The 14,477-nt window shown below is 40.1% G+C and overlaps 1 protein-coding gene across 1 annotated transcript in view; it reads left to right on the top strand.

Annotated features, from left to right (window-relative positions):
* Positions 1-14,477, top strand: part of Hfm1 (helicase for meiosis 1) — an 81,995-nt gene that overhangs the window by 51,191 nt on the left and 16,327 nt on the right. The window contains exons 23-29 of the mRNA XM_032916541.1: positions 52-149; positions 229-360; positions 5,464-5,549; positions 6,093-6,176; positions 6,303-6,460; positions 7,944-8,047; positions 8,411-8,557. Of these exons, the coding sequence (XP_032772432.1) occupies positions 52-149; positions 229-360; positions 5,464-5,549; positions 6,093-6,176; positions 6,303-6,460; positions 7,944-8,047; positions 8,411-8,557 (809 nt within the window). The remainder of the gene's footprint in view (positions 1-51; positions 150-228; positions 361-5,463; positions 5,550-6,092; positions 6,177-6,302; positions 6,461-7,943; positions 8,048-8,410; positions 8,558-14,477) is intronic.

The raw sequence follows: 14,477 nt of genomic DNA, 5'->3' as shown, positions 1-14,477 counted from the left end.
TCCTGTGTGACTGTGATCTTTACAAGGAAATAATGAACCATGTTCTCCCAGTCTTATTCAGGCTCAGCTAGGATGCATCCCTATACAAGATTTTGCTTTGACACAAGATACCTCGAAGATTTTCAGAAATGGCTCACGAATTGCAAAATGTATGTTAAATCATTAATAAATTTTCAACATTTTTCCAGTAAATTAATATACTATATTTAATATTGGAATTTTTTTTAGGGTTGTCAGATTTTGTGACTGCTCAGGAACAGAAGTTTGCTGTGCTTTTAAACAGTGTGATTTTAGCTAAATGTTTTAAGTGTAAACTCTGGGAAAACTCTCAACATGTTTCAAAACAGCTGGATAAAATTGGTAGGTATCAAGACGGGCTGCTTGTCATTCTCTGCAATTTCTTTTACATTTCACTAGTAATAATATTATTTTATGATGATTGTACATTTTAAGGAAAATATGCCTTTTTAAGGTACGGTGCTTGTATTTGAGAACTGGAGTTTTACTTGCTCTTGCTTTCATGGTTACCAGGGAGAGAGCTGACGGGCTGGCTCTGTGGGTAAAGGTGCTTGCTGCTGTGCCTTATGGCCTGAGCTAGAACCTGCTCCTGACCTCCACATGGGTGTTCCATACACACACACACACACACACACACACACACACACACACACACACACACACAGATATATAAACAAATGCAAAACAATCCTTATTATGCATCAACTGAATGATTAAACCAAATACAAAAATACAAGAGAAATCTCATTTTAAAATTTGTGTTGTGAAGCTTATATTTATATTGATAATGAATTTTGTTTTACTAATTAGGTGACTGTGGATTATAATCTCTTACTTCTGTAATTAATAATTTAATGTGTCCTTAATGATAAGATATAAAACTATTACGGTCAGACCCAAAGTCTTGTGTAGACTAGGAAATTAATTCATTTATTTGTATCTTAATTATTTCTGTGTTCAGTACTAGCAGGATATTAATGTTGGTCATAGCACTTCTGCAGGTAGAAGGCTGTTCCTGACTACTTTATGTTAGGACATAGTGCAGGGCATACCCTAAAATACTGCAGCATGCCATAAAAACTGGACCCAGACTAAAGAATTCTGGGGTTTTTTTCCTTTCAGTTTTTTCTCTTGACTTAGTTACCTTACTTCCTAAATAATGCTAAGATCCACAGCCTCATGGCTTTGTTTTATATGTGTCTCGGGACCATTGGAAAGTACATAGAGTGGAAGCTGGTGGTAGTGATACATGCCTATAATCCCAGCACTCAGGATACAGAGGCCTAAGGACCAGGAGTTCAAGGCCAATATTTATTATGGCATTAAGTTTAAGGACAGCATGGACTATTAGTACATGAGATCCTGTCTCAAAATAGCTGTGTGTGGTGGCACATGCCTTTAATCCTAGCACTTAAAGGCAGAGGTAGGCAAATCTCTCAGTTTGAGGCCATCTTGATTTACAAAGTGAGTTCCAGTACAGTCAGGGCTTCACAGAGTAACCTTGTCTCAAAAGATCCCAAAAAACAAAATTAGAAGAAAACAAAACAAAAACAAAAACACCTAACCAAGCAAGAAGTTATGCAATGGATCTTTAGGGATTGCTGTTTGGTTGCTTTGGGTTTGTTTGTTTTTTTTTTTTTTTCTTTTTCTTTTTTTTTTTTTTTTTTTTTGAGTGAGGACCTAACCCAGGGCCTTTAAGCTTGCTAGGCAAGTGCTCTACCACTGAGCTAAATCCCAACCCCGGGTTTGTTTGTTTTTAAATGCTAAAGATCAGACCTGGGTCCAGACAAGCTACACTGAGTATTCTACAACCCCTTTTTGTCTCTTCTGTGTTTACGATAGGATCGAGCTGTGTAGCTACATCTGCTTTTCGGAATTTGTGATCCTCCTGGCTCAGTGTCCTGGGTGTTGAAATCACAAGCATTTACTATCACAGGCTTTTAAAAACTAATATTTATCATATATATTTTTAATATATACGTGCCGGGTGTGTGCAGTTGCCCATGGATTACAGAGGAGAGTGCATAGTGTCGGGTGCCCTAGAACTGGAGTTATAGTTCTATGAGCTGCTCAGCATGAGTTCTAGGAGCCAAACTCAGGTCCTCTGAAGAGCAGAGCATGCTCTTAGCCACTGAGCCATCCCTTTAACCACAGCATTCTTATTTTTGAACAAAGAACTTGAGCAGATATTTTAAATCTCTGTGTCTCTGTCTCTCTAGCTGGCTTATTTCTCACTATATAGACCAGGCTGGCCTCAAACTCACAGACATCCTCCCGCCTCTTCAGTGCTGGGATTAAAACTCTGACCTGCCATGCTCCACAAGTCCTACTTTTTAATTTCTGTGAAATTTAAAGTCAGTGGGAGTAACAGAGCTGGCCAAAAGGTTCTGAGAGCTGGGATAATGGGGGGATTAGGTAGTAAGATCAAAATCGAGTAGGAATTCCTATTGGAAAGTTTCACTATATTAGCTGCTTATCTCATTGCTGTGTCAAAACAACTGACATTAGCAACTTAAGAAAGGAGACTTTATTGTGGCTCATGATTTGATCAGCAAACCTTTGTACTGGGCCAGGCATGGCAGCGGAGTGGTGTGGCTACTCACAAGGCATCTGCAGTCAGGAAGGGAGAAAGATAGATGCTGGTGCCTGGCTTGCTTGCTTTTATTTTCTCCTTTTTATTTAGTGTAGGACCCTGGCCTATGTGACAGTACCACCAACATTCAGAGTGGGTCTTCTTTCTTTAGTTAAGCCTCTTTGGGATTACCACCATGGATACACCCATAGGTGTGTTTCCTAGGTGCTTTGCTTTGGTTTTGGCTATTATTTTGTGTGTTTGGGGTGGTTTGTCTGTGTGTGTATCTGTGTACCATATGCATGCAGTGCCCTCTGGAAGTAGAGAAGGATGTTGGCTCCCTGGGACAAGTTACAGATGGCTGTGAGCAGCCAAGTGGGTGCTGGGGATTGAAACCCAGTCCTCTAGAAGAGCAGCCAGTGCTCTGCTCTCACCCAACAGGGATTGCTCAGCTCTTCCTAGGTGACTCCTGATCCAGTCAAATAAACAGGGAAGATTCAAACTACACGTACGTCATCTATAATGGCAAGCACCCTAGATTTGAAGAGGAGGCTTCACCTTTTAGACAACAGCATCTCACAGGGAGATTTGAAGTTAGGTAAAGGGCAGCTGCTAAGTTCTCTTCTGCTCAGGTTGCTCTTTTTGTCTTTGTAAAGTAGTGTTAGCCTGAGTGTCTGTCATATTCTGTCTTTCCCAGATTGATTAAACACCAGCCAGCTTTCACACAGTACTCAGTACCACTGAACATAAAGAAGTAGGTCTTAGAACCAAACTTGAGAGAATCTAAGCAGAAGATAAAATCTAAGTTCATACCAAGAACCATGAGAAACACAAGATAATAAAACTTGACTTCAATTGTGATTTAAACAAAATAAAATAAAAATCAGGAATAGCTTTGAAGAAAACAAAGAAATATGAAGCAATTATTTATACTAGAAGGTATGATTCAAGAGTGAATAAGATAGACTCCCAGGAGGTAAAGAACCAGATGTCTGTCACACCTTCATCAGTAATGCATATCTTAGAAAAGTAGGTCATGTTTTGGAATCACACAATTCTTTAAGTATTCTTTAAACGGGATTTGCATAAATTTGTCATAAGACGGTATGAATTTTAAATTATAGTTTCTGAAAGCATAAACAAAAAAAAGTAACCCAAAGGGAAAATGAACAAAATAAAATAAAAGAACAGCAAATGTGACTGAGGAACACTCAGTAGGAGGCGAGGGGCAGGACACTCAGTGGAAGTGGTTATGTGGGTCAAGTCAGCAGTTAAGAGAATTCAGCTACAGAAACAAAGTTGCCATTTCATTGTAAATGTGGGAAGCGCTAGGCAGACAACACAAGCCATAGCGGTCCAGGCTAGATGCAGAAACAGCCGGCTTTATCTCAGACAGAGAGGCTCAGGAAGCATAGCTTCATGCATAGACCTATCTTGAATCATGTCGCCTTTGTTTGAAGTTCAGGTATAATTATGTTTGTCTATTGATGCTTACAATGTATAGAAATGAATGTTATGGAGTTGTAAATATTAGAGGCACTAATTTTAAAAATTATTAACATTTTTTATTTAAGTGTGTATGTGAGTGTGTTTACATCTCACACTGAGCATTTGGAGGTCAGAGGGCAACCTGATGGAGTCGGTTCTCTCCGTCTACCATGTGGGTCCTAGGGATGGAACTCAGGTCGTCAGGCCTGGTGGCACCCTTCACCACTGATACAATTGTGTCTTAAGAATGAATAGGAGAGTTTCCCAAGAATAGTTGAAAATTGGAGTAAGGAAATAGGAGAGTCATACTTCACGTGTAGTAAAGCTGAGGGTTGAATCATTATGTAGACCCAGGAGATTTTGTTTCTTATATAAAACACATAAATTCTATTCAAAGTCTGAATTCTAACTATAAATTAGTCAATTTTGTTACTATAATAAGACACTGGAAGCTGGAAACTTTTAAAGGAATGAAGTAATTTATTTTGCTTTTTTGCACTTTCAAGGGCATGGTCCTGTCATCTGGTTCTCACTAGTGAAGGTCTTCTTGGAGATGACATGGAGAGACAGGAAGAAAAAGGCTTGGGGAGATGCCTGGATTGCTCTCTATGCAGTAGCCCTGGTCTGCTCTCCATGCAATAGCCCACTTACTTTGGGTAGACCCAGGCAGATCAATATACTAGCATTAATCCACTTAGGAAGGCAGAACCCCAGAGTCCTAGGAACTTCCCACAGGACCTACCCTCCAAGTCCTCCACCTGCTCAGCACTGCCACAGTGAGGGGCAGTGACTTCAGACAGTCCTTGGAGGACACACTCAACAATGTACAAACCACAGCCGTTCGATGTCTGACTGAGTCTTTCTGAAGGGTTTGATTTGCAACTAATTTTTACAGCCCTGGGGGTTGACACTAGGCTCTTATATATGCTAGGTATTATGGCTTGAATATGCTTGGCCAAGGGAGTGGCACTATTTAGAGGTGGCCATGTTGGAGTAGGTGTGTCACTGTGGGTATGGGCTTAAGGCCCTCACCCTACCTGCCTGGAAGTCAGCATTCTGCTAGCAATCTTCAGATGAAGATGTAGAACTCTTAGTTCCTCTTGCACCATGCCTGCCTGGATGCTGCCATGCTCCTGCCTTGATGATAATGGACTGAACCTCTGAACCTGTAAGCCAGCCCCAATTAAATGTTGTCCTTATAAAAGTTGCCTTGGTCATGGTATCTGTTCACAACAGTGAAACCCTAACTAAGACACTAGATAAGCATTCTACCACCAACCATCATCTCCAGCTAAAAAGGTATTTACTAATATAGTTGATAAATCATAATATAGCTGTTTCATTTAAAACAGCTTAAAAACTTCCCTTTGATTAATTTTCCACAGGCATATCATTGTCAAATACCATGGTAAATGCAGGCTTGACGTCTTTTAAAAAAATAGAAGAAGCAAATGCAAGAGAACTTGAACTGGTATGTAGTATTCTGTGTTCCCAGCATTACTGACTCTTTTTAAATTCCAAACCCCAGTGTGTAATGTTTTCATTCCTATGAAAATTTGTTTAGATGTGGGATATGGCTCAGTCAGTAAAGTCTGTGCTACGCAGTCCTGAGGATCTGAGTTGAGAGCCCAGCATCCATGTCAGAAACTAACCCCAGAGTCTGTAACTCCAGCTTTTAGGAGGTGAAAGCAGGAAGATCTGGGTGTGTGGTCATGTGGTCCAGTGCAGTCAGTGGGCACTGGGTGCAACTTGTCTCCTAAGAACAAAGGTGGTGAGCAACTGAAGAAGACTTCTTCCCCACCATCCTTCCTCAGTCTCCTTGCCATGCGCAGACACTCGCATACATACATACATGACCATATACAGCACACACAGAAATATTTTCTTCTTCATAGGCATAAGTATTTCAATTACAGAGGTTTGGGGTGAGAAATTAATATGTGAAGTCTAAGAACTATTTCAGTAAGAGTTGTAAGTGTTTGTGATAAGAGTATAATGGTGTAACTATGTTTAGATTTTAAATAGACACCCGCCATTCGGGACCCAGATAAAGGAAGCTGTGATGTATCTGCCAAAGTATGAGCTTGAGGCAGAGCAGGTGACTATCCTCTTCCTTGAATATTTTGACCATCTTTAAACGTAAAGCTTTCGTTCCTTCAATTGAAGCCGGGTATGAATAGTGAGATTACTTTAAAGCATTTAATACTTAATCTGTTTCTTGAAGATTGCAAGGTACAGTGATACCAAGGCAGAAATACTGGTGACCATTATATTAAGAAACTTTGAGCAGCTGCAGACCAAAAGAACAGCGCCAGACTTTCACTATGCCACCTTAATCATAGGTGATGCAGATAACCAAGTCGTTTGTAAGCACAAAATTATGTGAGTAATTGTGAAATAGCAACTTGATTTTATTTTCAAACATTGTACATGAAATTATTACTAGAAGATACAGTAATTACATCACCACATAATCAATTAAGTTACAGTTTCCTGATGTAATAGTGGGACAAGTTTTCCCAAGAGAAAGAATAATATTAACTTTTAGTGTGTTGCTTTAGGTCATTCTATTTAGAATTAAATGAAGAAGTTATAAAGTCTTTCACCATGGAGGGATTTGTAACAAGAGGACAGATGGACTCTGGGGCCTTTCTGATTCTGCTGCTTTTCTTCCTTTATGGCCTTAGTATTCTTTGAATATAGTCTTCTACTCAACTCAGAATATAAGCCCTCTTTCCAAGTTAACGTGTAAACACCAACTGTAACTTAATTACAGCATTACAACATTACTCTGTTACAGAATACAGTCAGATCAACCATACAGGAAGGAACCCTCCACATGCCTAGTCTTCTAGTGTGCCATTTCATAACTTTCTCTTTAGCTGTTTTTAGACACTGCTTTTCCCCTCAGAATGTCTTAAGTGAACTGTAAAGATAATAGTTTCTGTGGTGCTAGTCCTTCTTAAGTACTTAGTAGGCTGCAAATACTGAATTGCTTAGCATTTACATGACGTAGGTACATCATGCTTCACATGTTTTAGAGGAGAACATTGATACAAAGATTTTAACCACATATGCTAGCATCTTCTTGATAGCTATGTCTAGAGTGACCCTAAGTGTTCTCATGCCAGAGCCTGCACTCACTGCTACTATAGTACTAAGTTCAGGAGTGGCAGAGACTCTAAATCCAGACTCTCCTAACTGTCAGGATAGAGGAGGATTGTGTAAAATTTCTAAAGGAGCTGAGCAACTCAGTGTTTTTCTCACAGTAACTGTTCTTCTTCAACTAACCCTGGCACACTTAGAACATACCATTGTATAAACCCTTACTTCTGGGGACTATGAGAATGAATTCAGTTCAGTAATAAGTCTTTTCTTGTTTGTCTGTGTCGATATCAAATACAAACTATTTCAAATTCAATATAAAAGATTGTCGAAGTGATTGTACACAATCACAAGTAAGTGGTATTGATTCAGAAGTAACTCATGTCTTACTGATCACTATGTATTTCTATTTGGCCTCAAATGAGTCAGTGCAACTTGGGATCAACTATTGGTCAAATAATTTTGGTCAAGGTGGTTCCCCGGTCATTTGTGGTAGAACAAGCCTGTAATCCTAGCACTTGGGAGGTGGAGGCAGGAGGATCAGGAGTTCGAGGTCATTCTTAGTTGCATAGCAAGTTTGAGGAGACAAACAAAAAATCCCCACCGATACATTATTTCCCCTCAGAATTCGGGGAAAGTGGTTTTCAGTCATTGTCTACTACTATTCAGGACCTGTCTGAAGAAAAACTAGTCCTTGAAATCAATATGTTAGTTCATCTTGTGTTTGGATCATTTTAAATTATACATTACTGTTTTTCAGGGATTCTGTCTTGTTAAAAAGTGGAAATTGGGTTAAAAAAATTGATGTGAAGAGAGCTCTTATATCAGAAGATCTCAGCATAAATCTAATTAGCTCTGATTATGGTAAGTTAGTTGAAGTAATGAAGATATAAATATAAAAATGTGACAGCATTTAAGAGTTATTTCCTTTATGCTAGCTGGTACAGAGTAATGACATGCTATGAATAAACATTGAGGATAACTTCATATACGTAAGAGTATAATTCAGTTCTGCTTGTTTGCTTATAAACATTTGCTTTTAAGACAGTTAAATTTCAATTATAGATTTTAAAACTTTATTAAGATAGATGTATACCTTTTCATTTTTATATTTTAATCTTTTCAAAGTATTTTAATTTTCTGTACTATGAGACATAAAAAGAAATAGCCTTGTGTAAGGACTTAATATGATTTTAATTAACATTTGCATATATCTTCTCTTTCCAGTTGGTCTTGATATTCACCAGAAATTTACAGTCTTTTATTTAGGACCCAGGAAGTTTGTAAATCAAACAATTATGGAAAGAAGCTCAGGAACAGGCCTTTCTCATTCTGAATGCTCAGACAGAGCTACTGCAGCAGGATCCAGTAAGAGTAAACAGCACTGTTCATTTCTACTTCTGTTAACACATCAGTGTGACCCAGGAGGATTGTCACTACAGGATAATGCCATTCAAACTGCTGCTCTCCAGGATTACATATTTAGGTTTCATTTAATAATAACAACATATTATATTAATAATATATACTAGGAATGTTCTCTTATGATTCCTATTTTTCAAAATAGTGTGATAGTTGGGCAACAAGTTATTTGATTAGTTTTACATGCACTATTCCTCTTCGAGTGTACTGCATTTGTAGGAGCATTGTCTGAAGAACAGTGGTGTGGGAACCCAGAGACTTGAGAAAGCAGAGCAGAGTGGAAGTAAACTTCTTATTTAACTCTCTATTGTGAGTAATTTTAAGCATACACTGATGTAGACAGAAGTGTGTGATGGACCTAGTAGTTCTCACTAGCTACCTTAAACAAGAATCAACTCATAGCTTTTACTATGTATTCAATACGTTGTTTCAGTTTTCTCCTTTTAAATTCTGAAACAAAATTGTAAGTAAGTCGTAAACAATAACTACTTTTAAGCTATACTTTACACACAAAAGCTAATGTCATACATTATGGAGTCAATGTGGGAATTACTGTCTCATATGCTATGCAAGGTATATACTTCTATACATCTTGGTATTACAGAGGTGTGCCAGGTTGGCTCCTCAATCCTCTTGGCTTGTCTCTAGTCCTTTCAGCAGTTCTCTCACAGTGCCACAGCAGGGAGGAGTGCTGTGCATCACAGGACGTTGGCGGTGGAACTTGTTGCCATATGCTGATGAACAGAGCTAAGCTCACACTGGGACTGCTGACAAACCATCACAATTGCTACTTCAGTCAGGTGTTCCCTTGAACATAAATCCAAGGGAAAACAACTCAACCAAGAATAGTGACCTTAAAAACAGATGAGAAGGGGGACCACAAATGAGAGAACACTCACATCCCAGAAGACACCAACACATACAGCAAACATAAAGTGAGAAATTACAGTGACCATGACCAACACTTCCAAGGAACATTCAGGAGACTACACCTGAAGTCTACAGGATAAAGCATGTCAAATAGTTTAGACACTCTATTAATGAGATTATAGCTGAGAATTTAAATTTACAAAAAGAAATAGTTAAACAAAGGAAGCATTTAGGACCCCAAATAGATTTGACCAAAAAGATCCTTATGATTTGTCAATAATCAAAATGTCAAAAATAAAAACAAACAATTCAAACAACTGTAAGGGGGGAAACAGAGAGGCAAAAACATCAGAATAACATTTAGATCTGTCATCTGCAGCCTTAAATATTGAGCCAGGAAGGCAGAAAACAGTACTTTTCAAGTCCTGAAAATAAGTAACTATCAAGAGTTTTATACTCAACAAAGTATGCTATTAAAATTGAGGAGAAATAGGAATATTTCAGACAAGCACAAGCTAAGGCAACTTATGCTAAGCCAGAAATACAAAAAAAAAAAAAAAAACTCTGAATAACATATACAGAGGAGGAAAGACTGGTTCACACATGAGAACACAGGGGAGAGTACCCTTCATATGAAGACAGACAAGGCACAGGGAACTGATCATGCTCAATTCAGCAAACCAGCAAGCATCCAGTACTACCAGGGGAAGAAGAAAAGAATTAGTCAGCAAACCAGCCAACCAGAACAACAACCAATAGAATCATTAGTAATAGCAAACCCTCCAGTAATTGAAATGCTTAAAAAAAATTTTAGAAATGAAAGACTCAAAACCAAAATAAAATACAGTAAAAGCTATCATCAGCACCTTGAATAAAAATGCCCTTTTAGACTTATCAGTGAAAAGATACAGCCTGTCCTAGTTTGTTCTCTGTTGCTGTAATAAAACACTAACCAAAAGCAACCTGGGTGAGGGATGTTTTACTGGCCTACAGGCTACAATCTGTTATCTGGGAGAGCAGGCAGAAGATTGGAACAGGAACCTGAAGACATGAACTGAAGCAGAGGCCACAGAGGAACTCTGATGACTAGCTCACTTCCAAGATTCCCACTGTATACCCAGCTCCACCCGCTAAGTGGAGTATGGTGCTGCCCACAGAGGGCTGGGCCCTATTATATCAATTGAAAATCAAGAAAATGTCCTCACTGACACAGTCACAGCCTACTCAAATAGAGACAGTTGCTTTGTCAAGATTCTCTCTTCTCTGGTATGTCAAGTTGAGAACCGAGATTAGTCACCACAGGGACTAACTAGATTAAAGAACAAGATCTAATTATCCCTTGTCTCCCAAGAAACTCATATAACTAGAAAAGACAACCAAACATTTAGAATCTATTGCTTACCATGCAAATAGACGCCACAAGCAGACTTATATAATCATTCCCACATTGATAAGTAGACCTCAAATAAAAACTCCTTGGAAAAACATTAGCCACATATTAATAAAGGAAAGCATTCATCCAGAGGTTATAAGCATTTTTTTTTCTTTTTTCTTTTTTTCGGAGATGGGGACCGAACCCAGGGCCTTGTGCTTGCTAGGCAAGCACTCTACGTTATAAGCATTGTAATATGTATGTACTTAAGGAGACTTTCTTGGACCAGCCAGTGATATGATGGTGACACAGAGGCTTGTTAACATTTTAAAGCTTAGGTCTTTTGCTGGGCAGTCTCCTGACTACTCTAACCCACTGCATCCCACCATGTGGCCAGGTCTACCTCTTGTCCTCTGTTTGCTGGCTGAATCTCCCACTGTCTTAGTTAGGGTTTTACTGCTGTGAACAGACGTCATAACCAGGCAACTCTTATAAGGACAACATTTAATTGGGACTGGCTTACAGGTTCAGAGCTTCAGTCCGTTATCATCAAGGTGAGAACATGGCAGCATCCAGGCAGGCATGGTACAGAGAGGAGTTGAGAGATCTACATCTTCATCTGAAGGCTGCTAGTGGAAGACTGACTCGCAGGCAGCTAGCACTTGGTTATTAAAGCCCAGACCCACAGTGACACACCTACTCCAACAGGGCCACACCTTCTAATAGTGCCACTCCTTGGGCCGAGCATACACAATCCATCACACCCACCTCTGATTTCTCTACCTGGAAGATCCATCCTTCGCTTCCTGCCCAACTGTTGGCCATTACAGCCAATCAGATACAATTCTAGACTGCCTTAGGCAGGTGAGGAAGAACAAGTATTTACGGAATGAGACAGGTGATGGGCCACAGAAATAACAATATCAAGATTCTGCCAGCATTTAGCTCTCTGCTGGAACAGAATTAACAATTGAGTATACAGAGACACACCTTCACACAGTGTACCCCAACATATACTGAATTGAGGACCACAGTAAAGGTCACATGGGTCCTGACATAGGGATAGTAGGAGATTCACTAACCACCTCACTGTCCCAGAGGCTGTTCAAACTAAAACTAAAACACAGCCAAGGAGCTTCAGAACGAATTACACCACCTGTCAACAGCACTTAGAGAGCTAAACAATACTGCATCAATAGATAGAGCATACACTCCTCACTCCTGACAAGACCTTGGAGTCCTGCCATGAAATACCAAGGAATCCCCAGAATTCCTGTCAGTTTCTAGCCTGTTAACATCTGCAAAGGGGAGCACAGGTACATACACTGTCCTGGTGCACCATCTTGTGGCTGCTTTTCAAAACACAGCTCTCAAAAGACTTGGATAAAGAGGCTTTATGACAAAAGAACAATTTAAAAAGGCATTTCCTCCTAGTCATCTCATCTCCTAAATAGTCGGTTTTCCCTAAGTGAGTTAAATGACTATTTGGGGTAGAATCAGCACAGCTGCCCTAACTCTAGAGGCAGAATGCATGGGAGAAAAGGCTCTGGAAGTTGACTACAGAGAGTCCAATCTCCCAATGTTCTTTTTTTGTTGTTGTTTCCTTTTCTTTTATTGGATATCCTCTTTATTTACATTTCAAACCCTTTCGTGGTTTCCCCTGTGGAAACCCCCATCCCATCCTCCACCCCCTGCCTTCATGAGGGTGCTCCCCCACCCACCCACTCCCTCCAGCCTCCTGCCTGGCATTCTCCTACACTGGGGCATCAAGCCTTCACAGGACCAAGAGCGTCTCATCCCATTGATGTCCGACAAAGCCCATCCTCTGCTACATATGTGGCTGGAGCCCGTGGGTCCCTCCATGTGTATTCTTTGGTTGGTGGTTTAGCCCCTGAGAGCTCTGGGGGGTCTGGTTGGTTGATATAACCATAGTCTGAGCATTTACTCTGCATCTCCTCTGAGTTAGGTTTCTCACATACACAGTAGAAGTCAGCTAAGAACGACCAGATAGTTGAGGAAGATGTGGAACATGGAAAAACCTCAAAGTAAATGAAAGTGGGTAAAAGGCAATGGGGCAATGGAGAATGTAATAAACATGAGAGCAACCTCCTAGACATCAAGCATCCATTTGCTGCTATAAAATGTCACCATAGGCATAGATGAAAGAACAGGGATCGTCACAGAGAAGGCACACACTGCAGACGCCTCAGTCTAAATGCTCCCTGGGATCCATGTGGTAGGAGACAACCAACTCCAGCAAGTTGTTCTTTGGCCACACACACACATAAATTTTGGGGTTCTTTTTCAAGATGGTGGTGTGTGTGTGTGTGTGTGTGTGTGTGTGTGTGTGTGTGTGTGTGTAGCAATGAGTCCTGGGACTCATTATGTAGACCAGGCTGGCCTTGAACTCAGAGATCCTTCTGTCTCTGCCTCCAGAGTGCTGCACCACCACACTTGGCCTTAACACTTTTTATTTTGAAAATAGATTTTTAACAGTATAGTAGACATGTGTATTAGCCAGAAGATGGGGATGTTCCATTATTTTTGTAGTTCTTGAGATTTTCTTATCTCTAGTTTCAGAAATAATTACACAGAAATTTCTCTGTCTTTTACTATGTCACAAAATGGCTTTATCTGAGCATTGTTTGTATTTTCCAAGTCAGGTTGAGAACACTGTAGTACAATTACTTTCAGATGCCAGGGATTTATTATTATTAATAACATTTTATTGGCACTTGTATGTGATGGTTAATCTTCACTATGAATTTGACTGGATTTACAGTCACATAGGAAAGACACTTCTGGTTTCAGGAAGTTTATGTGCACTGTGTGTGTGTGCACAGAATGCAGGTGCCCACAGAAGACAGAGACATTGCGTTTCCTTGGAGTGAGAATTACAGGCAGTTGTGAGTCACAACTGTGAGCCTTGGCCTCTGAAAAGCAGTGCATGCTCTTAGTTGCTGAGCTCTGTGTCTCCAGTTGTCAGATGTTTTGTCACAGCACCAGGACGAGTGACTAACACACTGCAAACAGATTTTGTCTCTGTGACACCTGAAACACTTTAACTGAGGAAGGATTTATTTCTGCTCAGCAGTTTTAGCTCATGCTAGCTGGTTGCAGTGGTTCTGGGCCTGTGGTGAGGTAGTGAGCCCTAGGGTCCGGGTGTGGTAGGGAAGAGCTGCTCATCTAGGAGCAGAAAGAAACAAGTGGAAGCCAGGGAGAGAGGTGAGTCCTTCAAAGCAATTCCTCCTCTGCAAACTTACAGAGCTGGACCCTGTGTCTAGCACCACTCCTGTGTCTTAGCACCACTCTTGATGGTTCTGGGTTATAAAGCCCTGGAAGGATTAGTCCACAGAGGACATTTTATATCCAAACTATCCAGTACCTAACAGACCAACTGTCTCAGTCCTCAAAGAGATCAGATGTCTGCCGTTGTAGTGGGAAGCCTCATCTGTTTCTCCAGACTGCTACAGATAGACCTTAAGTGTCTAGTTGTGCCATGACTTAAAAGGATTGAACAAGGACACTGAAAACAAAAAGGCCAAGGAAGGTCGTAAAGGTCTTCACCACTCTGCAGTATTCCAGGTCCCTTAACATTTGTGTTACAGCAGAAAGCAGGCAGGTAGTGGT

The sequence above is a fragment of the Rattus rattus genome, chromosome 11 (assembly GCF_011064425.1).
Source record: "Rattus rattus isolate New Zealand chromosome 11, Rrattus_CSIRO_v1, whole genome shotgun sequence".
NCBI classification, from domain to species: domain Eukaryota; kingdom Metazoa; phylum Chordata; class Mammalia; order Rodentia; family Muridae; genus Rattus; species Rattus rattus.
The sequence above is the reverse complement of the archived record's forward strand: the minus strand, read 5'-3'. Positions and strand labels throughout refer to the sequence as shown.